Raw genomic sequence first — 24,334 nt, 5'->3', positions numbered from 1 at the left:
GCTCTCTCCAGCTCAGGCATCGTTAGCAATATCACCTACGACGACCCAGACTCTGAGGGTCTCGGCTTTCCGCGACCCCAGCGCAAGACAGACTACATTTCCCAGCTTGCAGCGAGGGGCGCGCCTGCGCGCTGCGGCCAGTGATGGAGCGCTGACTGGGGGCACGGCGGCGGCGGCGGCGAGGGCTCGGCGGGCCATTGGCTACCGGCAGCAGCAAAGGCAGCTTGGGGACTAGAAGAGCGAGTGGGGCCCGCGGGTCGGGCCGGGCTGACCTGGGCTGCAGCCATGGAGGACCAGAAAGTAAGACCCGGGCGGGGCAGGGCGCGGTCCGAAGCGGGGGTGGACGAGAGGAGGGGGACCAGGTAATGCCGCAGCGTCCTCCCAGCTTCCCCGACCCCAGCTGCTCTGCGGCCGAAGCCCCACCCTCGCCGCAACCACGCCCGGATCTAGCCCCCCTTCTGGACGCCGCAGCCCTCCACCCTAGCCACGACCCACATCATCTTGGCCTGAGTTCAGGCGCATCCCCTTCATGGCCCCCACGCCTCCCCAGTATCGGGGACCCAGCCTTGACTCTATCACCCACGCCTTCCATCGGGACTGCGGACCAGGTGTCCCGACCCTGGCCACGCCCCGCCGCGGTGGGCGCCCCGCCAGCTCAGCACAGGTGACCCCCACCAATCTCGTGCCCCCAGGAAAAGGACCCGTGGGAGGCCTGGGTTTGGGCTGCAGGCCCTAGAAGCACCCACCCACGCCGGCCTCCTCTCCCGGCATCCCCTCCCCCAGACCTCCTTACCTTTCTCCACTTACCTGATTCCCTAGCGTCTCCCGTTTTCCAGATGAACCCATGTTCTGCGGGTATCCTTTTCCTCTGGGGTCTCTTTCCCGGAGCTAGCTCCTTACCCCGATGATGCCCCCACCCCGCTCAGGATATAGTTTCCTGGTTGAAGGCTTTGCACTCAGGCAGACCTGGCTGGGGCTCAGGGTCTGTGCTTCCTGAAAAGTTCTCTCAGAGCCTCAGTTTCCTCCCCTTTGAAATGGGTGGGCTCAATGTGCCCGATGCCTGCTGCTCCTGAGGGCTGTAGGGCCAGAGCTCCACCCAGGGCCTGCTCTTGTCTGGTGCCCAAGCTTTTTGGCACAGTGGCTCCCACATCCCTTCCCTGGATCCCTGGAGGACAGAAAGGGGGAGCTTCAAGTCAAGGAGCCCTGGCCAGGCTGAGGGACTTAGTTTGTGCATGCTTCTCTGGGGGCAGGAGGCTCTGAGGAAGATCATCACAACGCTGGCTGTGAAAAATGAAGAGATCCAGAGTTTCATTTACTCCCTCAAGCAGATGCTGCTGAACGTGGAGGTGAGGAAGTCACCCCTATCCCCAAGGTGGGGGGAAGGGCAGCTATAAAGGTAACCTGCCCTTGGGGACCCTGGGCCTTGCTGCCCATCTGAGCAGCAGCTTGGCCAGTCCTGGCAGCTCTGACCCCACCTTGTCTCTCCAAGGCAAACTCGGCCAAGGTGCAGGAGGACCTGGAAGCCGAGTTCCAGTCCCTCTTCTCCCTCCTGGAGGAGCTGAAGGAGGGCATGCTCATGAAGATAAAGCAGGACCGTGCCAGCCGCACCTATGAGCTGCAGGTGTGTGTGATTTGGGGCCGGGGCGGGGGGTGTTCTCCCAGACCCCCTCCCAGATGCCATCCCCTGCACACTCCCCAGAGCCCGACCGGCCTCAACATCTTCCTCCGAACCTGCTCCTCCTCTCTTGCCCCTTCCCAGAGGGGCCGCCAGTGTCCCTGGTGTCCTGAGCCAGACCATCCAGTGGTGTCAGCCACACCTCCTCTTTTCCCTGGGCTCTTCCCAGCCCCCTCCCTGCCCATGACCTATCCATCCCTCACGCGCCTGCTCTCCCTCTTAATCCCTTCTCCCCTGCATTGCTGCAGCCCCATCCCTACATCTGCTGTTCCTCCCCACCTGTCTTCATCTCACACTTCCAATTTTTCAGCCCTTCCCACTGGTCCCTCAGATCTGAGGGCATCACTTCTTGCCAAACACTGGCTATGGCTCCTCTGGGGTCTCAGATTCCAAGCTGGGGTCACTAGGGCAACACCAGCACTTCCTGGGCCACCCCCTAACACCCTGGATGCCCATCCACAAGGAATGTGGAGCTCTAGGCTCAGATGTGACCTAGGCATGTCTGTTTCTTTTTAAAAATTATTCACTTATTTTATTTATATGGTTATTCTGGGTCTTTGTTGCAGCATGTGGAATCTTTAGTTACAGCACGTGGAATCTAGGTCCCTGACCAGGGATCGAACCAGTCCCCTTGCATTGGGAGCATGGAGTCTTAGCCACTGTACCACCAGGGAAGTCCCTGGACATGTCCTTTTCTAAGGAAGGGATCCCCAAATGGTTCTGATGTCCTGCCCGCAGAGAGGCCCAAACTCCCTCTAGCCTCCCTTTCCTACCTGGAGTTGGAGAAGGACATGGTACCCCAGATCCCCAAGGCGATGAGGAGCCCTGGGAGGCTCTGATGCCGTGGAGTAAGATGTCTCTTCTCTTGGTGGCATGGCTCCTGCAGAACCAGCTGGCTGCCTGCACTCGAGCCTTGGAGAGCTCCGAAGAGCTTCTGGAGACAGCCAACCAGACCCTGCTGGCCACTGACAGCAAGGACTTTCCCCAGGTGGGCGCCTCGGGAGCCAGAGTGGCCACCCAGATACGTTTGCATTTCAGATCAACAATGAGTAATGTTTTACTCTGATTATGGCCCATGCAGGATTTAGTCTGAGTACATCCTAAACACCATTGATAGGACATATGCTAAAATAATAATTCTTTGTGGTAGATCTAAAACTCACAGGAAGCCCAGCTTGGTGCTCTGTGATGACCTAGATGGGTGGGATGGGAAGGAGGTAGGAGAGGAGTCCAAGAGGAAGCATGTATATATGTATCCATACAGCTGATTCACTTTGTTGTACAGCAGAAACTAATGTAACATTGTAAAGAAATTATACTCCAATTAAAAAAAAAAGAATGAATAAAATTTTTAGTATATCTCATGCAAATGTTTAGTGTAAGTATTTCCCAAATGTTGCCTGGGACATATTTACACTAAAATACTTATTCATTATTTGAAATTCAAATTTAACAAGGAATTAATTTTTTAGTAATATATGTCACGTCCAATATTTAGTGTAAGTATATCTGAAATATTGGATGGGGTCTACTTATATAAAAAGTATATATTTATTTATTGTTCATCTGCAATGCAAATTTAACTTCGTAGCCTATATTTTCATTTGCTAAATCAGTCAACTGTATGTACTGGGCACTAGGCGGGAGGTGGGGATAGGGGTGGGAGCCTGTCTTTGCCTCCCATCCCATCAGGGTCTGGCTAAGGCTTTCTGCCCCCATGCTGGGGCACTTTGACACATGGACACCCGACTGGGCCTCAGTCTTCTTGTCTGTGTAGTGGGTTTCTGATTCAGCCAACACAATTCTTTGGCTTTCGTTCTGTCCCTCTTTCTAGGCTGCCAAGCAAATCAAAGATGGGTAAGACGCTGGGACCTGGCTCCCACCCCATTGCCTCACCCCCATTGTGAAGGTGGGAACACCCAGGTGAGGGTCCCTTGGCCCAGAGCACCCGACCGCAACAAGGGGGAGGGGGCCCCCTACACACACCTCGGGGGACTAGGCCTGGGCGTCCACCTCCTTCCCTGCAGTGTGCAGGCTGCCTCCACCTCCTTCCCTGCAGTGTGACAATGGCCCCCGCCTTCCGGCTGTCACTGAAAGCCAAGGTCAGCGACAACATGAGTCATCTCATGGTGGACTTTGCACAGGAGCGGAGGATGTTGCAGGCACTCACATTCCTGCCTGGTGAGAGGGCAACTCACTGTATGATAGGGGGAAAAAATCCCAAAGTCTAGGAGAGAGCCCGGAGACAAGGCATGACAATCAGAATAAGGCTGACAACCATTTGTGAAAACTGCAGAAGGTCCCGCCCTGACTTGGAGCCCTGAGGATTCCCACCCCCCAGTGGGTGGAGCCACAGGGAAGCCCCACCCTGTGGTAGAGTCCTAAAGAATCCCCACCCACTAGGGGTGGAGTCCCATGGAGACCACACCCCAATTGGTAGCATTCTGGAAACTTACTACCTCTAAATGGTGGGATTTTCAGAGAAGCCCAAGTATTCGTTGGTTGAACCCTTAGAAAGCTCTTCTGTGCCTCACACCCTTTGGTGAAACCCTGAGGAGGCTCCACCCCCAGGCTACGGAACCCAGAGAAGCCCCGCCCCTAACCTGTTATCGGGAGGACGCCCAGACCCCAAGAAGGTCTAGTGGGTGGGCAGGGTTACATCCAGGCACGCCCCTTCAGGCTTCCCTGCCCCGCACCCTGACACCCCTGTCTCCTCTGTCCTGGGCAGTGCCTAGCGCCCCTGTGATTGACCTGACCGAGTCCCTAGTGGCCGATAATTGTGTAACCTTGGTATGGCGCATGCCAGACGAGGACAACAAGATTGACCACTTCGTGCTGGAATATCGGCGGACCAACTTTGAGGGCCCACCCCGCCTCAAGGAGGACCAGCCCTGGATGGTCATCGAGGGGATCCGGCAAACGGAATACACCCTGACCGGTAAGGGCAGCTCAGCTTTCCCCATCAGTCCACCTGGGGCTCGTGGACCATACTCAAGGCTCTGCTGGGCTGATGGAGAGTAACATATAATAAGGAAAACGATGCCGGGGACAGCCCTGCACCATGTACTGAGGGCTTACTATGTGCTAAGCATTTTACCCAGAAGCGACTTAGCAGCAGCAGCAGCAGCAGCAGCAGAAGCAATGAGTGTGTTATTGTCAGCTTTTTACAGATGAGGGAACTGAGTGAAGCACCTGGAAAGGGTGTGCTCCATCCCTGTCTTATCTCTATGACCCATCATTCATTCATTCATTTTGACTTATTTCCTGCAGGATACCAAGCACTGTCCTTACAGTAGTAAATAAAGTGCCTGAGAATCCCTCCTCTCATAGAACTGGTGTTCAGGGAACCGTCCTCCCAGGCTCTGAGGATTTCCTTGGAAGTTATACGAAAGCAGAAAGACTGGGGGAATCCATCCAGCTGATAGGAGAGGGTCTGAAGGAGGGTAAAATCAGGGGTCCCTAATGAGTTAAGAAACCATCCTGAGCCTGGGGAAGCCCTGAAGGGAGAATCTCCCTGACAAGATAACTATCACCAGGGCTCTTGGGCTATAATCAGCCTGCTCCCTATCTGTAATTAGCATACAAGCTTAATAATAAGCCTGCTAATTGCAGGAAAGAAAAGCCAGCAGCCGAGAAGAGGGCCTGAAAAGCTCTCAGCTTATCCTTTGCATGGAAATCAAAATAAACACACCCCATTTTCCCCCCGGTCTTTTTTAAAAAATTATTGTGGCAAAATACACATAAGGTAAAATCCACCATGGTCACTATTAAGTATGCAGATCAGCTATTCAGTAATTCAGTGCTACGATCACCCCACCATCCATCTCCAGAACTTCTTAGCTTGCAAAACTGAAACTGTCCCCATTCGTTTTTGTTACTGTTGTTGTTTGTTTTGTTTTTAAATTTTGGCCTTACCACATGGCTTGCAGGATCCTAGTTCCCTGACCAAGGATTGAAGCCGTGCCCTTGGCAGTGAAAACACAGAGTCCTAAGCACTGGACCACCAGGAAATTCCCCTGTCCCCATTAGACACTAACTTCCATTCCTCTCTGCCTGGTCCCTGGCACCCACCATTCTAATTCCCGTCCCTGGGAATGTTGCTACTCTAAGTTCCTCATATAGATGGAATCATACAGGACGCCTGGCTTATGTCACTGAGCATCGTGTCCTCAAGGCTCGCCATGTTGTAGCAGGTGTTAGTTTCCTTTCTTTTTAAGGCTGAATAATATTTCATCGTGTACACACACACACACACACACACACACACACACACGCACACAGGGCTTCCTAGGTGACGCCAGTAGTAAAGAATCCACCTGCCAATGCAGAAGACTTAAGAGAAGTGGGTTCAATCCCTGGGTCGGGAAGATCACCTGGAGAAGGAAATGGCAACTCACTCCAGTATTCTTGCTTGAGAAATCCTATGGACAGAGGAGCCTGGTGGGCTTCAGTCCATGGGGTCACAAAGAGTTGGACAGACTGAGCACATATTATATATCATATGTATACACAATGAAATATATATATATATATATATACATTGTATATATTCAGCTTTCTCCAGTAGTGGCAGCTTCCATAACTAGAGTTCGATACCAGAACCAGGAAGCTGACACGAGTATAGTCTGCAGGGTTGATTTACTTTCCATCAGTTTTACCAGTTTAGCACGCACTGATTTGCATGTACATGTGTAATCCTGTATGCAATTTTATCCCCTATGTAAATTTGTGTAACTACACCACAATCAAAGTGTAGAGCTTCTCCATCACAGGCTTCCGGATGCATCCACTTTACCCCTCTGGCCTTTTCCAAAATCCATAGTGAGCGAATTCCTCAGGGCAGGAAGTTGAATCCCTCACAAGACCTGTGATACTGAAGATGATCACTCACCTATGTAAACAACCCATGTGGTTATTTGCAATCCACCTACTATCTTGTTGACTGTTTGGAAGACAGGAGGGTTTTGGTTAAGTTCTTATAACTTATATTCCTTGGGCCATCTCATCTTTATGTGAACCCTGCTCAGTGTGGGGAAAATGATTGTTAGGTTGCAGACTAGGAAATAGACACCCACTGTGAAAAGTCGGATATGTTCACGATTCAGAATCCAAGCCTTCTGGGTGGTAGTCTTAGCTTCCCTGGGGGCTCAGAGAGTAAAGAATCTGCCTGCGATTTAGGAGACCTGGGTTCGATCCCTGGGTCGGGAAGATCCCCTGGATAAGGAAATAGCAACCCACTCCAGTATTTTCACCTGGGAAATCCAATGGACAGAGGAGCCTGGCAGGCTACACAGTTCATGGGGTCACAGAGTCAGACACGATAGAGCGACTAACACTTTCTACTTAGCGCTGGGGCAGTAGGTGGCGCTGCTGAGCAAACTACAGAACTCAGGAGGGGATTCAAGAAAGGGTGAGGTAGTCTGGGTGGGCACCTGGAGAAAGTAACAGCCAAGCCGAGGCCCAAAAGAGAAGCTGGGGAGACCGAGTTCCAGGCCAAGGAACCGCCTGATCAAGGGCTCATAGGACAGAACACTGAGCCTTTGTGTCTGGAACTAGTTAACTTTGCAAAGCGAACATCTCTAGGGAAAGGGGAGAAGAGGAATAGGGACTTTATCCTGAGGGCAAGGGGACCTATGAGAGGTTTCAGAACATGGATTTCTGAGTGCTGTTTGGAATGCCCAGAGAAGGCATCCACAGGGAACACCCGGGGCAACTGGACACGTGGTCTGAGCTAGAGGTTGAGCTGTTTGTACCCTGTGGGTAGGCAGATAGTGTCTTAAGGGTAAGCAGGGTCTTAGACTGAGTCACCCAAACATTTGGCAGTACAGAGGAGCCTGCAAAGAAGACCAAGAGGGAGCAGTCAGAGGGGGCAGTCAGTAGAGGGCAATGCCATGACTGCCAAGGAAAAATTCCATGAAGGAAGGAGTGGTCAGCCAGGAGAACCTACTAGATGAGGACTGACAAGCCCAGAAGAGAGAGAGGGAATGAAGCCACTGAGAGAGGTCTGGACATATCTCCAAAGAGGTTTTGCACGAGGGGAAGACAGTTCAATAGTTGCTTTCATTTTTTTAAGATTAGAAGAAATTAATAATAACTTTTTAAAAGGATACTATTAGGGAAAATCTTTAAGGCACTGGTCATGGCTAGATGCAGGAGTTCCAGCATATGACTCACTCAGCTCAGTTCTAGACACTGTTGGCTCTGAGAAAGCAGACATTCTCAAGTAGGGTTGCCAACATGGTGGCAAATTTTCCCAGGAGTGGCTTCCTCCTAGTTGGCTGCTGCTGCTTCTAAGTAAGTCACTTCAGTCGTGTCCGACTCTGTGCGAGCCCGTAGATGGCCGCCCACCAGGCTCTCGTCTGGGATTCTCCAGGCAAGAACACTGGAGTGGGGTGCCATTTCCCTCTCCAATGCATGAAAGTGAAAAGTGAAAGTGAAGTCGCTCAGTCATGGCCGACTCTTCGCGACCCCATGGACTGTAGCCTACCAGGCTCCTCCGTCCATGGGATTTTCCAGGCAAGAGTACTGGAGTGGAGTGCCATCGCCTTCTCTGCCTAGTTGGCTAGTTCAGAGGAAAGAGGGACTCCACTCACTCTAATATCAGCCAGAGTCCCAGGGTAGATTCTGATTGACCTGTTTGGGTCATGTGCCTATTCCTGGACCAATTGCTGTGACTGAGCCTTAAAGCATCCTTAAAGCAGACTGATTGGCCAGTCTGGAATAGAGGTGGAGCCAAGTGATCCATAGCCCCACAGGTGAATGAAGACACGGATGATTTCTCAGGGTTACCATGTGGTCTACAAGATGCTCCTTAGAATGAGAGGTGGTGGGATGACTGTGGGACACAAAGGCCTCTAATCTATCACTCAAAGAGTACACAATGGTAAGCCCTCTCTGTTGCCTTGCAGGTCTCAAGTTTGACATGAAATACATGAATTTCCGTGTGAAGGCCTGTAATAAGGCAGTTTCAGGCGAGTTCTCCGAGCCAGTGACCCTGGAGACACCAGGTGACTGACTCCCATACCTCCCCTCGCTGTGACTCCATAACCACTCACTCCCAGGGCTCCAGGGACTGGTGTCTAATGAGAATCTTCTAATCAGGGTTCTGTGGCCCTTTTTGCCCTGGTTGCCAGGAAGCTCAGTGCTCAATCCATAGTAGATTCCTTAGCCTGAGTGTCTGCTATAAACTTGGTATTGTTCTTTGCATTTGCAGTTGATCGCATCATACCTGGATGGTTTTTACACACACACACTCCCCCTCTCTCTCTCTCTCTAACTCACTCTTCAAAAAAAAAAAAAAAGCTAAGTGCTCTATAGAATTGGAAATAGGGTATCAGTACTGAAGATAGATTTCTTAGCCCCCCACAGTGATACCTTTGCATGTTCGGGTAGGAAGTCCTTTCTGCACTCTAGCTTAGCTCTGTCATGCTATAGCACAGCTCCCTTTCTGGGATTAATCCCCAGTGAAAGCACAGGCCAGCACAGTGGTTTGAAATGGCTTCAGACCTGGGAGACCTTTAGGCAACTAGCCCTTGGCCTTCACTCCTCTGGCTACATGTTCTGCCCTCTCCACCCTTCCCTGTCCCGTCTTTTGGTGCCTTTCTGCCTGTTGTCTCTATATCTCTCCATCTCTGAACCTTTGTGCATTTGTCTCTTTTTCTCTCTCTTGGTCTTAGTCTCTGTTTCTTTGTTTCTTTCTGTTCTCTGTCCCTGTCATGGTCTGCCTTAGTCACTGTCTGTCTCTCTCTGTGTCTCTGGGTTTTCCCATCTCTGTGACTCCTGTGTCTGCCTGGCCCCAGCGTTCATGTTCCGCCTGGATGCGTCCACATCCCACCAGAACCTGCGGGTGGATGATCTCTCCGTGGAGTGGGACGCCATGGGCGGGAAGGTGCAGGATATCAAAGCTCGCGAGAAAGATGGCAAGGGGCGGACGGCGTCTCCCGTCAACTCCCCAGCCAGGTAGCCCGCCCTCTCCCCTCCCTGAGTCTCTGGTGGAGGAGATCAAGCTGGACATGGACATACAGAATCCAGTATGGTCAAGGCTGGGGTAGGGGGAGGGACATGGAGTGGGGGGAGCCCAAAGAGTGAATAAGGGAGAGGAATCTTTGAAGTGGGTTTTGATGGTCAAATAGGATTTTTCCAGATGAGGAAGGGCACAGGTATGTTCCAACATGAGAGACCCTGTGTATGAAAAGAACCACACACAGTCCAGGAAAGATGAAACGTTCATGCTGACTGGGGTGGACCAGGGAAGCCCTCCTATGGGAGAGGTGAGGTCTGATTGAGACTTCCCCCTCCCTGTCACCCACAGAGGTACTCCATCTCCCAAGAGGATGCCCTCAGGTCGTGGGGGACGGGATCGCTTCACAGCTGAGTCCTACACGGTGCTGGGTAAGGAGGAGGGAAGACAGGACTAGAAAGAAGTCTGGGCAGGGGCCTGATAGGGGTTGGTGGGAGGGAATTCCTTTGGCTGGGGAAACAGGCAGGTGTCAAAAAAGCTTCTATGGGAACAGTACCAGTGATGTGTTATTGTGACGTTGGGGGAATGGGAAGATTTGGGGCTGAGGGATCATTGGGGGAAAGTCAGAACTTATGGATGCTCTAGACTGGGGAGGGCTGAGCAGTAGCTTGAGGGAGAATTTCCTGAAGTCTGTGGAGTAGATGAGACCCAGGGAGTAGCTGAGACTCAGGGAGTAGCTAGAAAGAATAGTTGCCTGTGGCTAGCCAGGTTTGTGGAGGAGCTGAAGCAAGACATGGGCTCAGGGAAGTGGCTTAAGGTGAGTGGAGGAGCCAGAGAGTAGCTGAGTCTGAAAAGTGGAGAGAATGACTAGGGTGAGAGATGTGGTTGGCACCACAGGACTGATTGGATCCTGTGGAGGAGAAGCTGGAGTCTGAGGAGGAACAGGAGTTCCTGGAAATCACCACTGTCCTGAAAAAAACCTTGAGAAAGGGGTCAGGATCTATGCAGAAGCCAGTGTGGTCTGTAATACCTGGGAGGCGATGAGGGTCGGAGATGAAGTTAGGGAGTTGCTGGTTTCTTTTTAAATTTTTTTTTGGCTGTGCCGGGTCTCAGTTGCGGCACTCAGGATCTTTAGTTGTGGCATGCAAACTCTTAGTTGTAGCATGTGGAATCTAGTTCCCTGACCAGATTCCAAGGTGGAACCCAGGTCCCTGCATTGGGAGAGCGGAGTCTTAACCACTGGACCACCAGGGAAGTCCTGGGAGTAGCTGGTTTCCTGGGCTGAATGAGGAGCTGAGATATGGTCTGGTGGGGCAGAAGTGGGTGGAGAAGCTGCAGCGCAGGAATAGCTAGATGGGAAAATCACTGAAGTCACAAGAATCTGGATCCAGGATCCTGGGAGGGTGTAGATTAACTGATATCTCGCTGAGACTTGGTGACTTATCTGGGCTTGGTCAGATATCTAGTATCTTAGTATCTAGGGAGGCATGGGATAGCTGGGGACCGGGCAGTGTCTGGAGGAAAGAGCTGGGGTCTGGCTGCCCGTTTTGAAAGGGCACCCAGGAGCCAATTCTACCCAGTCTCCCTGCCTGCCCCATCCCCCAGGGGACACGCTGATTGACGGCGGGGAACATTACTGGGAGGTGCGCTACGAGCCAGACAGCAAGGCGTTTGGCGTGGGGGTGGCCTACCGTAGCCTGGGCCGCTTCGAGCAGCTGGGCAAGACGGCTGCGTCCTGGTGCCTGCACGTCAACAACTGGCTGCAGGTCAGCTTCACTGCCAAACACGCCAACAAGGCCAAGATGCTGGACGCCCCCGTGCCCGACTGCCTGGGCGTGCACTGCGACTTCCATCAAGGTGATGCCCTCCGAGCCCTGGCTGGCCTCTGGCCACCCTTCTCCACTGTTCTATCTCTGCCCAAACCTCTCTCACCGGTCCCTTTGTCGCTCTGGCCCTCCACTCTAGGCCTCCTGTCCTTCTACAATGGCCGTACCAAACAGCTGCTGCACACCTTCAAGGCCAAGTTCACACAGCCGCTGCTCCCAGCTTTCACGGTGAGGCCTTGTCAGGGGCCCAGGGAAGGAAGATCAGGGTGGCGCGAGGGTTGGCTTTCCTGCTGAGCCTGTCTGTCCCCTTCTCCCTGCCCTAACTGTCCCTCAGGTGTGGTGTGGCAGCTTCCACGTGACGACTGGCCTGCAGGTCCCCAGCTCCGTGCGTTGCCTGCAGAAGCGGGGCAGTGCCACTAGCAGCTCCAACACCAGCCTCACCTAGGCCCCTGGACTGCCCATCAGCGGGCAGATTTCGGGGGCCGCCTCCAGGCCTCGACTGTTTGAGCTGGGCACCCTCCTCTCACTTGCTGCTTGGAGCCTTAACTCCTGATGGGGGGTCACTGATGGAGAGTGGGCACCCAGGTCAGGCCCTCCTCCTCACCTCACCTCCTAATAAAGGTCAAACACTGGCCAGGCGGTGCTGCTGGTTTTTTGGGGCTGGGTGGCACTGGCTGTGCCTGGTCCTCTCCAGACCTCAGCTTTCTCAGCCATAAAATGGGAAATTTCTTGGGAATTCCCTGGCAGTCCAATGGTTAGGACTCTGTGCTGTCACTGCAGAGGCCTGGATTCAATCCCTGGTCGGGTAACTAAGATCTCACAAGCTTGTTGTTTAGTCCCTGTCAGGTCGGACTCTTTGAGACCTGATGGACTGTAGCCCGCCAGGCTCCTCTGTCCGTAGGATTTCCCAGGCAAGAATACTGGAGTGGGTTGCCATTTCCTCCTTCAGGGGAGCATCCTGACACAGGGATTGAACCCGTGTCTCCTGCGTTGCAGGCGTATTCTTTACCACTGAGCCACTAGGGAAGCCCCCTACAAGCCATGAGGCATAGTCATAAAAAAGGTGGGAGCTTTTCTTACAGGGTGAGGAGGCAGGTTTTGCTGAACTGAGGACCACTGGAACCAGCTGTGGGCAGTCATCTAACAGACCCCGCACCACCCACCCAGCCAAGCCAAACACAGCTCCTGGGGTTGCTTGAGCTTTAATTCTGGGAGGAGGGATCCGCCTGACTGGTGTGTGGTGCTTGGAGATGGACCCGCTGGTCTGCCATGCGCTCAGCTGCCTACTCCAGTGCCCGCCTCTTCTGCAGTTTCTCTTCCAGTTCTGCTGTCACATCTGCCAGCCCTGAGAATGAGGGTAAGGGTACCTGAGGCTCCAGTGGCACCAGAGACCCCCAATCTAGGCTTTCCCTGCTTATATCCACCCAGGATCACTGCAGCGTAAGATGAAAATGTGTTCAGTGGCCATGAGGAACTTCAAGATGGACACAGCAGAGCATTAAACCAAGCACAGAGTGCTCCAGAGTGTGACCACCTGGGTTCCCCACTTGAAAAGCCCTCTTACATTGACCCCTTACCTGTGGTGGGCGAGAAAGCCTGTGCTGAGCTGGCTGCCAGCTTCTTGGCTGGGCCACTGTTGAGGCCTTTGGGCTCTGCAGGAACAGACAGATGAAGGCTGAGGCCCACCCTCAGCTGGACAGGGGAGGGGCTTGGAGGAGGGACCCCTCCCATACCTGACTTGGGCACAGTAGGTGGCTTTGGAAGCTTTGCCTGTAGCTTGACCAACCGCCTGGGCTTTGGAACAACTAGTTGACTGGGGGAAGGCACTGCGTGGACAAAGATGTAGTATGTCACATCCAGTCACCAGCTTGCTACCTCTTGCCAGCTCTAGCCACCCCGGTCCCCTACCCACCATCCTCGTTCATGTAGCTGGCAGCTGGGGTGTCTCCAATGGGGATGACATAGTTGTTATCCTGGTCCGGTAGTGGAGGCAGCTTGTCCAGACTGGGCGCAGGCGTGATGGATGTGGGAGGCAGCTGCTTAGGGCCACCCTTGGGGGGTGCAGGACCTGGTGGGAAACTGTGGTCACTGTCGGGGCCCATGTGGAACAGAGACACCAGTGGGGATGTGTGTGTGCACACCTGGATACAGGCCTATGTGTCCATGCATGTGTGTCTGGGCATGGGCCTGTTTATGTCTGTGGATGTGTGTCCCTAGGTAGCAATGCATGGACACTGGGTGAATTTCATAAGTTGAATGTAAGTAAAGGGTTTCCCTGGTAGCTCAGGCTGTAAAGAATCCACCTGCAATGTGGGAGACCTGGGTTCAATCCCTGGGTTGGGAAGATCCCTGGAAGAAGGCATGGCAACCCACTCCAGTATTCTTGCCTGGAGAATCCCCATGGACAGAGGAGCCTGGTGGGCTACAGTCCATGGGGTCAGAGTCAAACATGACTGAGCGACTAAGCAAAGGGTTTATACTCTTGTGCATGCATGACACCTCATGGATGCTAAGGTACGTGCTACAGCATTTGTCTGTATTAGTGTATACACACATGTATCTGTAAAGGTCTGAATTTGTGCTCACGAGTGGATATGTCTGCAATTTGTGTGTACACACATGATTGTGACTTGAAGTATATATATGTGTGCTATATGGGACTGGAACTGTATGACACCCATGTTTATGCATGGGTGGAGCCACTGTCTACATAGGAACTTCTCATTATGCAGGTGGACACACACAGGTTTATGTTCATGAGTGGCATGTGTGTGTGTATGTACATTTGTGTACATTGTACATACATTTGTGTATGTGTCATGCATGCAGGGTCCTCAGCATCTGCCCAGCCCAGGGAAGACCATACTGCTCATCCCACAGACCTTTCCACTTTTCCAATCTCTTCCTTTTGCTCCATAATCTGGACCACCTCCCAGCCTGATTTCCCATCTCTTCCTAATGAAATCCTTTGAGAACTTTAGGAAACACCCACTCTTCCAAGAAGACTTCCCCCCGACTCTGCCCATCCTCCTCTTCTCCCCAACTCTAGGTTGCGCCCCCACCCCCGCACTCCCCCACCCCTCCGCCTTCCAGCTTCAGGTTCAACCCCTCAGGATTGCGAGTGTGTGCGCCCAGCCCTGTCCATTCCCTCCATAACCTGGAAGCACGTAGAGGACAGGGTCTGGGTACTTTCTGGGTCCCTGCAACTCTAGGTACAAGACTGGGCACAGGTGGAGCCATGAGAGTCCTAGGTCCTTTCCCACTCTGCCCCAGCGGCGTCCGCGGGGAGGGGGCATCACCTGGGCCGGAGGTGGAGGGGGCCGAGGGCGCCACCCACACACTCTCGCCATTCTCTTTATCCGCCTCCACGAAGCCTGGAACAGAGAGGGCGGCCTGGAGGAGGCACGGCAGCTGGGGGCTGACCCAAGGGTGTCCGGGTTGGGGAGGCGGCGGGAGAGGCGTGGACTGAGCCCTCCCTCCAACCTAGTTCCCTGAGGTTCTACCAACCTATCACTTTATCATAGTCTTCATCCAGCAGGAAGGGCACCAGCGCCTTATTAGAGTACGACACGAAATAGTTGACCACTGCTTCGAGCGAGGTGCAAGAGAACTAGGGTCAGAGAGGGGATGCTATCAGGGCCGGCGTGGAAGGGGTGCAGCCCACGCCGTTGCGCTTCCCCGGACCCGGCCCAATGCTCACCGGCTCCTCCACGTCGATTACGTATTTGGCGCCCTCGCGCTTCACCTTGTAGTGCCTGACCATCGGCGTCCTGACAGGATAGGGGGCGAGTGCATGACCTGGCTGAGGACAAGGAAGGGCCCGTCCCTCGCCCGGGCCCCGCCCCCAAGAAGGGCCTAACCCTAACCACCCCACATCCTGGCGTGGCTCTCGGCGTGGGACTAGGCCCTCAAAAGACTCCACCTTCAAGAAAGACCCTGCTCCTGGCAGTGTCCTCCGGGAGAACCAAGCCCTGAGGGATTCCACTAGGAGGGCCCTCCCAGGCCCCATCCACAATGTGACACCGCCCCGCTACCCGACCACGCCCCTGTACCCGACGCCCCGCCCACCCGGAGCCGCGCATGCGCACCCATTGAGCGTCTGAAGCGTTGTGACTGACACGCCGTCCGTGCCGTCCCCGCTCGGCCGCAGCAGTAGGTTCCCGCACTCAGGGTAGCGCTCCAGGAGCAGTTGCGCCTCCAGTCGGCTCACTTTCAGGAAGCACCTGGGGCGAGCAGCGTCACTCACAGGTGCAGGCCCCGCCCCCAGAGACACAGCCACGCCCTCCAAACGTAACCCCGCCCCTGGGCACCCAGCCAAGCTCACCTAGCCGTCACCTGGTCCCTGGAGACCCTGCCTAACCACCCCCCCCTCCCCCCCACAGACCCAGACTCTGCCTCTGCAAGCCCATGCCTGCCCTCCGGGAACGGAGGCCAACACTCAGAGCCCCACACCCGCCACCCCGGCATCTAAACCCGCCCCTGAAGACCCAGACCCGCGGTCAGGAACCCAGAACCGCCCCAAACACCCAGTCGGGCTCCCAACTGTGGGGACCCAATCCCCACCCCTGCCCGGATGTACCCAAGACCCAACGCCAGGAGACCCCATTCACTGCCCTCTGCGGCCCCATGTTCTCCAGCCCGCCACCATCCTGCAGACCCACGGGCGCTTACGACGGCATCTCGAGCACACGGCGGGCCTCCTCTTTGGCCAGGGCCTCGGACATCATGTACAGGTGTCCTGGCAGCAGCGTCAGGTTGGACGGGACGCGGAGCTGAACGGGGATTGGGGCGATCAGGAAATGGGCGCCTGTGACCGTGTCACAGGGGGCACACTGAGGCAAAGGTGCGGATGTAGCCAGGATGGAACCCAGGTCTGGACGGGGCTCCCGAGCCGCCTGACACCTCAGGGGCAGAGAGGGCTTAAAGAGGACTTCCGTGAGGGGGAAGGACAGAGCAAATGCTAGCATGGAGGATCTCAAACTCAACAGCCTGTAGGGCCAGACGGGGAGCAATTGAGTAACATAGAAATCGGGGCTGTTTTCTAACACTCCTGGTTTTTAAACGACAGCAGCTGACTTTTAAATTTATAGCACTTTGTTGGCAAAACAAAACGCAGATAGTTTACACCTGGTTCAGAGGCCGCCAGTTTGAGACTAAGGAGGAGGTTGAGAGGTTTGTTTGGGGAACGGACATTTTAAAAAGGATTTCTGAACAGGCCAAGTGGGGAAGGAGAGAGAGAAGGGCCGGGGTTAACCACTCTTACCTCCACTACTGTCAAGATGAAGCCTTTCCACATCTCCCGAGACTCCAGGCTCTCTACCTGGGGAGCAAAAGAAAAAGTATGCCTGGCTGATGAGCCTTGGTCTACCCATCTGTGAAATGGGAGTAAGGAATAAGCATCCCTGTGTCTGAGGGTTGTTTAATGAAAATTAAATGTTAGAACAGGTTAATTTAGAATGATGTCTGAATATAAGTCCTTAGTAATATGGGGGTACTATTCTTTAATGTTATTACATCAACTATTTTTAATATAATTAATTTATTTTTGGCTGTGCTGGGTTTTCATTGCTGCACGCAGGCTTTCTCTAGTTGCAGTTTGCAGGCTTCTTGTTGCAGTGGCTTCTCTTGTCACAGATCATGGGCTCTAGGACAAATGGGCTTCAGTAGTTGTGGCACTTTGGCTCAGTAGTTGTGGCGCATACCGTTGCTCCACAGCAGGTGGAATCTTCCTGGACCATGTCACCTGCATTGGCAGGTGGATTCTGAGCCACTGGACCACCAGGGCAGTTCACATCCACATTTCAAAAAAAAAAAACACACATAGATCATACCTCTCCTATGTGTGAAACCCTCCCTTGATTTCTACCTCCCTCAGGGTTAAAACCCAGGCCCTCCTTGTGGCCCACAGGTCTTACACAACCTGTCCCATCCCCTCCCTGCCCTCATGCCCTCCAGCTTTCCTCCTTTCTTACTCTGCTCCAGCCACAGTGGCTTTCTCACTGTTCCTCCAACATGCCAGGCATAGTTCAGCCTCAGAGCCTTTGCACATGCTGTTTGTACTGCTGAAGTTGTTTCTCAGATCTCTACACTGCTGGCTTCCTCACCTCCTTCAGGTCTTCAATAAGAAGACCTATAGATTTAAGGGCCTAGATCTGATAGATAGAGTGCCTGATGAATTATGGAATGAGGTTCGTGACACTGTACAGGAGACTGGGATCAAGACCATTCCCATAGAAAAGAAATGCAAAAAAGCAAAATGGCTGTCTGGGGAGGCCTTACAAATAGCTGTGAAAAGAAGAGAAGTGAAAAGCAAAGGAGAAAAGGAAAGATATAAACATCTGAATGCAGAGTTCCAAAGAATAGCAAGAAGAGATAAGAAAGCCTTCTTCAGCAATCAATGCAAAGAAATAAAGGAAAACAACAGAATGGGAAAGACTAGGGATCTCCAAGAAAATCAGAGATACCAAAGGAACATTTCATGCAAAGATGAGCTTGATAAAGGACAGAAATGGTATGGACCTAACAGAAGCAGAAGATATTAAGAAGAGATGGCAAGAATACACAGAAGAACTGTACAAAAAAGATCTTCACGACCCAGATAATCACGATGGTGTGATCACTGACCTAGAGCCAGACATCTTGGAATGTGAAGTCAAGTGGGCCTTAGAAAGCATCACTATGAACAAAGCTAGTGGAGGTGATGGAATTCCAGTTGAGCTATTCCAAATCGTGAAAGATGATGCTGTGAAAGTGCTGCACTCAATATGCCAGCAAATTTGGAAAACTCAGCAGTGGCCACAGGACTGGAAAAGGTCAGTTTTCATTCCAATCCCAAAGAAAGGCAATGCCAAAGAATGCTCAAACTACCGCACAATTGCACTCATCTCACATGCTAGTAAAGTAATGCTCAAAATTCTCCAAGCCAGACTTCAGCAATACGTGAACCGTGAACTTCCTGATGTTCAAGCTGGTTTTAGAAAAGGCAGAGGAACCAGAGATCAAATTGCCAACATCCACTGGATCATAGAAAAAGCAAGAGAGTTCCAGAAAAACATCTATTTCTGCTTTATTGACTATGCCAAAGCCTTTGACTGTGTGGATCACAATCAACTGTGGAAAATTCTGAAAGAGATGGGAATACCAGACCACCTGATCTGCCTCTTGAGAAATCCGTATGCAGGTCAGGAAGCAACAGTTAGAACTGGACATGGAACAACAGACTGGTTCCAAATAGGAAAAGGAGTTCGTCAAGGCTGTATATTGTCACCCTGCTTATTTAACTTATATGCAGAGTACATCATGAGAAACGCTGGACTGGAAGAAACACAAGCTGGAATCAAGATTGCCGGGAGAAATATCAATAACCTCAGATATGCAGATGATACCACCCTTATGGCAGAAAGTGAAGAGGAACTAAAAAGCCTCTTGATGAAAGTGAAAGTGGAGAGTGAAAAAGTTGGCTTAAGGCTCAACATTCAGAAAACGAAGATCATGGCATCCGGTCCCACCACTTCATGGGAAATAGATGGGGAAACAGTGGAAACAGTGTCAGACTTTATTTTTCTGGGCTCCAAAATCACTACAGATGGTGACTGCAGCCATGAAATTAAAAGACGCTTACTCCTTGGAAGGAAAGTTATGACCAACCTAGATAGCATATTCAAAAGCAGAGACATTACTTTGCCAACAAAGGTCCGTCTAGTCAAGGCTATGGTTTTTCCAGCGGTCATGTATGGATGTGAGAGTTGGAATGTGAAGAAAGCTGAGCACGAAACAATTGATGCTTTTGAACTGTGGTGTTGGAGAAGACTCTTGAGAGTCCCTTGGACTGCAAGAAGATCCAACCAGGCCATCCTAAAGGAGGTCAGCCCTGGATGTTCATTGGAAGGACTGATGCTAAAGCTGAAACTCCAGTACTTTGGCCACCTCATGCGAAGAGTTGACTCATTGGAAAAGACTCTGATGCTGGGAGGGATTGGGGGCAGGAGGAGAAGGGGACGACAGAGGATGAGATGGCTGGATGGCATCACTGACTCGATGGACATGAGTTTGGGTAAACTCTGGGAGTTGGTGATGGACAGGGAGGCCTGACGTGCTGCGATTCATGGGGTTGCAAAGAGTCAGACACGACTGACAGACTGAACTGAACTGAATAGTTAGCGATGTTGAACATCTTTTCACGTGTCTCTTGGCCATTTGTATGTCTTTGGAGAGATGTCTATTTAGATACTCCATTTTTTGTTTGAGTTGATTGTTTTTTTGATATTGAGCTGTATGTATATTTGGGAGATCAATCCTATGTTGGTCATATTGTTTGCAAATATTTTCTCCCATTCTATAGGTGTCTTTTGGTTTTTTAATGGTTTCTTTTGCTGTGAAAAACCTTTTAAGTTTAATTAGGTCCCATTTGTTTATTTTTGTTTTTATTTCCTTCACTCTAGGAGCTGGATCCAAAAAGATACTGCTGCAATTTATGTCAAAGAGTGTTCTATGTTTTCCTCTAGGAGTTTTATAGTACATAGTCTTAGATTTAGGTGTTTAATCCATTTTTAGTTTATTTTTGTGTATGGTGTTAGCATATTAAAAAGCAGAGACATTACTATGCTGACAAAAGTCCATATAATCAAAGCTATGATTTTTCCAGTAATCATGTACAGATGTGAGAGTTGGACCATAAAGAAGGCTGAGAGCCGAAAAATTGATGCTTTTGAATTATGGTGCTGGAGAAGACTTTTGAGAGTCCCTTGGACTGCAAGGAGATCAAACCAGTCAATCCTGAAGGAAACCAGCCCTGAATATTCACTGAAAGGGCTGATGCTGAAGCTGAAGCTCCAAAACTTTGGCCACCTGATGTGAAGAACTGACTCACTGGAAAAGACCCTGATGCTGGGAAAGACTGACAGCAGGAGAAGGGGATGACAGAGGATGAGATGGTTGGATGTCATCACTGATTCTATGGACATGAGTTTGAGCAAGCTCTGGGAGTTGGACAGGGAGGCCTGGCGTGCTGCAGTCCATGCGGTTCACAATGAGTCGGACACAAATTAGTTCTTAGCACAGGAATTTTAAATTGTGTTAGTCACTGCTGTGACTAAGAAGAGTGTCTGGAACACAATAGGTGCTCAATAATGTTAGCTGAAGATTGAATGATGGCAGTTGCGGTCCTTGTGGATCAGATTGTGTTCTGGGGATTTTACACATATTATCTCATTTTTCACTTGTAGAAACTGAGGCCCAGAGAGGTTAATGATTTGCCTAGTGATACAAACCCAGTGATAAATTCTGTGTGACTTTGTGTTGGTATGTGTTAATGGTGGGTGTGACATGGAGGAAGGGTCTCCCACCAGCCACCCTTAAGAGACTTACCTTGAACTTGATCTCCTGGTTCCGAAGGACCAAGCAGAAGTGGGTGCTAGGGTCATGGGAGTTTCCCCAGGGAGCCTCATCTGTGAGCTTCACAAAGCCTCCTAGATCTAGCTTTTCCACATGCTGGGAGCACAGAAGACAGAATTTGAGTGCCTCATCCCCCCCAGCTAGGACATCCTGTCCACACCCTCTGTTAGGTCCTAGGGTCAAGGGCAGGCCAATTCTTGAGGCTTCATTTCCATCCTTACCTTAGTGTCCCGATTGCTATTGTAGAAATACAGAGTCAGGCCCTGAAGGCCTGCCCAGAACTTCTTGTAATCCTGTGGACCAGAGGTGGAGAAAGAGAGGGAGGTGAGGTGGCAGAGCTGGGCACCTCCATCCTTCTCTATCTCAGGACCTTTGCACCTTCTGGCCTCTTTGCCAAAACATGCTTCTCCCAGATCTTTACATGGTTTCCTTCATCACCTACAGCCACCAGGGCAGCCCACAGAGAAAGCAGAGGCACTAAAATCTTTCAGAGAAGAGAAATTAGCACCCTCAGGTAGAGACAGACCCTGGGCCAAGAGATTGCAGAGGAGAGAGGACTTCAAATTGCTAAATTGGGGAAGACTTCCTGAAAGAGGAAGTAAATTAATGAGTCCGTAAGGGCTTCCCTCAGAGAAGGCAATGGCACCCCACTCCAGTACTCTTGCCTGGAAAATCCCATGGATGGAGGAGCCTGGTAGGCTGTAGTCCATGGGGTTGCTAGGAGTCAGACACGACTGAGCGACTTCACTTTCACTTTTTACTTTCACGCATTGGAGAAGGAAATGGCAACCCACTCCAGTGTTCTTGCCTGGAGAATCCCAGGGACAGCAGAGCCTGGTGGGCTGCCATCTATGGGGTCGCACAGAGTCGGACACGACTGAAGCGACTTAGCAGCAGCAGCAGAAAGGGCTTCCCCGGTGGCTCAGATGGTTAAGAATCTGCCTACAATGCAGGAGACCAATGGGGGCTCAATCCCTGGGTTGGGAAGATCCCCTGGAGAAGGGAATGGCTACCCATTCTAGTATTTGGACAGAGAAGCCTGGTGGGCTACAGTCCATGGAGTCGCAAATAGTTGGACATGACTGAGTGACTAACACTTTCACAATGAGGATAGCTCTTATATTGACAGTGATCATCTATCCATCGAGCCACCTATTGATTCAGCCATCCATCCATTCTTTTATCCACTTATGTCCTCACCCATCCACCTGTGTACAGGCATGCTTCATTTTATTGCACTTCACAGATATTGTGGGGTTTTGTTTTTAAACAAATTAAACATCTGTGGCTATTCTGAGTCAAAGAAGTATCTACCGGTGTCATTTTTCCAAAAGCATTATTTTTAAATTAAGTTATGTACATTGTCTTTTTAGGATACAGTGCTATTTCACATGCCCTGGAGCCCATGGTCTGCCAAAAGAGAAGCCACTACAATGAGAAGTCCATGCACCGCAACTACAGAGTAGCCTCCCCTGACTTTAACTAGAGAAAGCCCTCGAACAGCGACAAAGACCCAGCACAGCCAAAAATAAATAATTAATTAAAAAGAAAGCAGATGATTATGAGCTGATTTTTAAAAAGATATAGTGCTATTACATACAACAGGATACAGACTAGTGTCAACATAACTTTTATAAAGCACTGGGAAATGAAAAAAAATTCATATGGCTCACTTTATCGCAATATTTGCTTTATTGTGGTGATCCAGCACCAAACCTGCAGTGTCTCCCAAGTATATTTGTGCTTATGCATCCTTTCACCTGTCGGTTCTGGAGATGGACATGGCACCCCACTCCAGTACTCTTGCCTGGAAAATCCCAGGGACGGAGGAGCCTGGTGGGCTGCCGTCTATGGGGTCGCACAGAGTTAGACACGACTTAACGACTTCACTTTCACTTTTAACTTTCATGCATTGGAGAAGGAAATGGCAACCCACTCCAGTATTCTTGCCTGGAGAATCCCAGGGACAGAGGAGCCTTGTGGGCTGCCATCTATGGGGTCGCACAGAGTCAGACACTATTGAAGTGACTTAGCAGCAGCAGCAGCAGCACCTGTCTGTCCACCCATTCACCCATCTGTCCATCTATAGATACATCCTAGATACACACATACATTTAACTATCATTTACTGAAGAACTACTGTGTGCCAGGCACTGGGAAGAAAGCAGTAAGTGGACAAACTCATCTGCTTTGTCATACACCAGCTATGTGTCACCCCCTGAATGCTGTTTAAGCTCTTCGTGCCTCTACTATAAAATAGTAGATAATTATGGTACCTGCCTAGGACTTCCCTGAAAGTCCAGTGGTTAAGACTCTTGACTTCCACTGCAGGGGGGGTGGATTTGATCCCTGGTTGGGGAACCAAGATCCCCCACATGCTTTGAGGTGTGTTCACAGATAAATAAACCTCTTTCTTAACCCCTGAGATCTCCTGCCTCTGGTGCTTTCTAGGCTGGGGAGGATTTGAATGCATGAAGGTAGAAGGAAAGGAGGAAACTTCCAGGGCAAAGGCAGGGAAAAGGGTGCTTGGTTTGGGTTCTAGTGGCGGATGAGGGTGGGCCTTAGCGGAATGGAGGAGTTGAGCTTTATTCTGAGAAGGACACACACACACTCATTGGGCCCCTGACTGGCAACAGCCCCCAGTACCTCTCACTGTCCCCACCTGCAATCTGTATGGACCTTGACCCCTGTGGCTAAGGTTCACAGAGTTAGTTCAGGGCTGGGGGAGGAGGGATGGGGGGTAGGGAGTGGTGTCAGAAGACACCCCCCTCCCCGCCCCCACCGCCATTTCCTTGAGAAAGTCCCTATTCCTGTTTATATCTGAGATTCAGAAAGAGACCAATCCAAGCGGGGAGAGACAGAAAGAGAAAGAGCTTAGATCAGAGACAGACAGACAGACAGACAGAACCTTTCCCAGCCCCCAGTCTATGCCTTGCCCCAACCAGCACCCACCTCATCCTCCTCAGCAGGCTGGGGAGGTCTAGGTTCAGAGAGGTGCCGCACCTGCCCAGGGGCCACCCAGCAGTGCCAGCTCCCCAGCCTGTCTTACCCGATCTCGGGGTCCCTTCTTCTCCAGGAAGCTCTCATAGTAGTGCAGGGGCAGGGCGCTCTTGGGCTTGGGGACCCGGGGCGGGCTCAGGGCCAAGGCCATGACGGGCCAGGGTCCTTGGCCCGGCCTGGCCTCTCCCTCCAGCGGGTGCTCCAGCTGAGCCAGGAAGCTGAGAAACAGGTTCCAGGGGAATTTCCTCTCTCTGTCAGCTCCAGAGCTCCCTCCCCTGCCAGCCCTGGGCGGGGGCTGGGCCGGGCAGGTCCAGAGACTCTAGGGAAATCCCGGTCTCTCTGACCCTGCAAGGAGTCAGGGAGTCAGGGAGGCCTGGTTGGAGTCAGGGAACAGAGGAGGGGGCTGCTGGTGTGGTGTAGGGGGCATCAACAGGGGCACTTACCTAAGCAAAGACCTGGAAGGGAGAGAAAGGAATCTGG

General features: G+C 51.7%; 2 protein-coding genes across 4 annotated transcripts; one reads left to right on the top strand and one right to left on the bottom strand.

The window, feature by feature from the left end:
• The first annotated feature begins 150 nt into the window (after positions 1-150).
• Positions 151-12,093, top strand: FSD1 (fibronectin type III and SPRY domain containing 1). Its single transcript, XM_019964441.2, has 13 exons — positions 151-300; positions 1,251-1,346; positions 1,490-1,621; positions 2,562-2,663; positions 3,510-3,532; positions 3,735-3,856; positions 4,404-4,613; positions 8,584-8,682; positions 9,475-9,634; positions 9,987-10,066; positions 11,241-11,492; positions 11,601-11,689; positions 11,796-12,093. Exons 1-13 carry the CDS (start codon positions 286-288, stop codon positions 11,904-11,906), a joined length of 1,491 nt encoding a protein of 496 aa, XP_019820000.1. The 5' UTR covers positions 151-285; the 3' UTR covers positions 11,907-12,093.
• A 554-nt stretch (positions 12,094-12,647) lies between these two features.
• STAP2 (signal transducing adaptor family member 2) lies at positions 12,648-24,115 on the bottom strand. 3 transcript variants are annotated; one of them, XM_019964438.2, is made up of 13 exons: positions 23,904-24,115; positions 21,076-21,147; positions 20,828-20,950; positions 16,725-16,781; positions 16,133-16,233; positions 15,550-15,684; positions 15,162-15,231; positions 14,969-15,071; positions 14,761-14,835; positions 13,374-13,529; positions 13,195-13,287; positions 13,039-13,113; positions 12,648-12,806 (listed from the first exon to the last, which is right to left on the bottom strand). In XM_019964438.2, the coding sequence occupies exons 1-13, from the start codon at positions 24,003-24,005 to the stop codon at positions 12,745-12,747; spliced, it is 1,224 nt and encodes a 407-aa protein (XP_019819997.1). In that variant the 5' UTR covers positions 24,006-24,115; the 3' UTR covers positions 12,648-12,744. The 3 variants fall into 3 exon arrangements, with proteins under 3 accessions (XP_019819997.1, XP_019819998.1, XP_070649186.1); XM_019964439.2 differs by lacking the exon at positions 14,761-14,835 and having other exon boundaries at positions 23,904-24,114; XM_070793085.1 differs by lacking the exons at positions 20,828-20,950; positions 21,076-21,147.
• Between the last annotated feature and the right edge of the window lie 219 nt (positions 24,116-24,334).

The sequence above is a fragment of the Bos indicus genome, chromosome 7 (genome assembly GCF_029378745.1).
Source record: "Bos indicus isolate NIAB-ARS_2022 breed Sahiwal x Tharparkar chromosome 7, NIAB-ARS_B.indTharparkar_mat_pri_1.0, whole genome shotgun sequence".
Taxonomy (NCBI): Eukaryota; Metazoa; Chordata; class Mammalia; order Artiodactyla; family Bovidae; genus Bos; species Bos indicus.
Note: the sequence above shows the minus strand (reverse complement) of the source record. Positions and strands in the feature narration are given on the sequence as shown.

Excerpts from the sequence above, each read along its gene's own strand:
- FSD1 (XM_019964441.2), top strand. Across the intron at positions 3,533-3,734 it reads GCCAAGCAAATCAAAGATGG|TGTGACAATGGCCCCCGCCT; the intron begins GTAAGACGCTGG and ends CCTTCCCTGCAG. Across the intron at positions 9,635-9,986 it reads CCCGTCAACTCCCCAGCCAG|AGGTACTCCATCTCCCAAGA; the intron begins GTAGCCCGCCCT and ends TGTCACCCACAG.
- STAP2 (XM_019964438.2), bottom strand. The coding sequence starts at position 24,005 with ATGGCCTTGGCCCTGAGCCCGCCCCGGGTCCCCAAGCCCAAGAGCGCC. Across the intron at positions 20,951-21,075 it reads ATAGCAATCGGGACACTAAG|CATGTGGAAAAGCTAGATCT; the intron begins GTAAGGATGGAA and ends CTGTGCTCCCAG. Across the intron at positions 15,685-16,132 it reads CGTGTGCTCGAGATGCCGTC|GTGCTTCCTGAAAGTGAGCC; the intron begins GTAAGCGCCCGT and ends TGCTCGCCCCAG.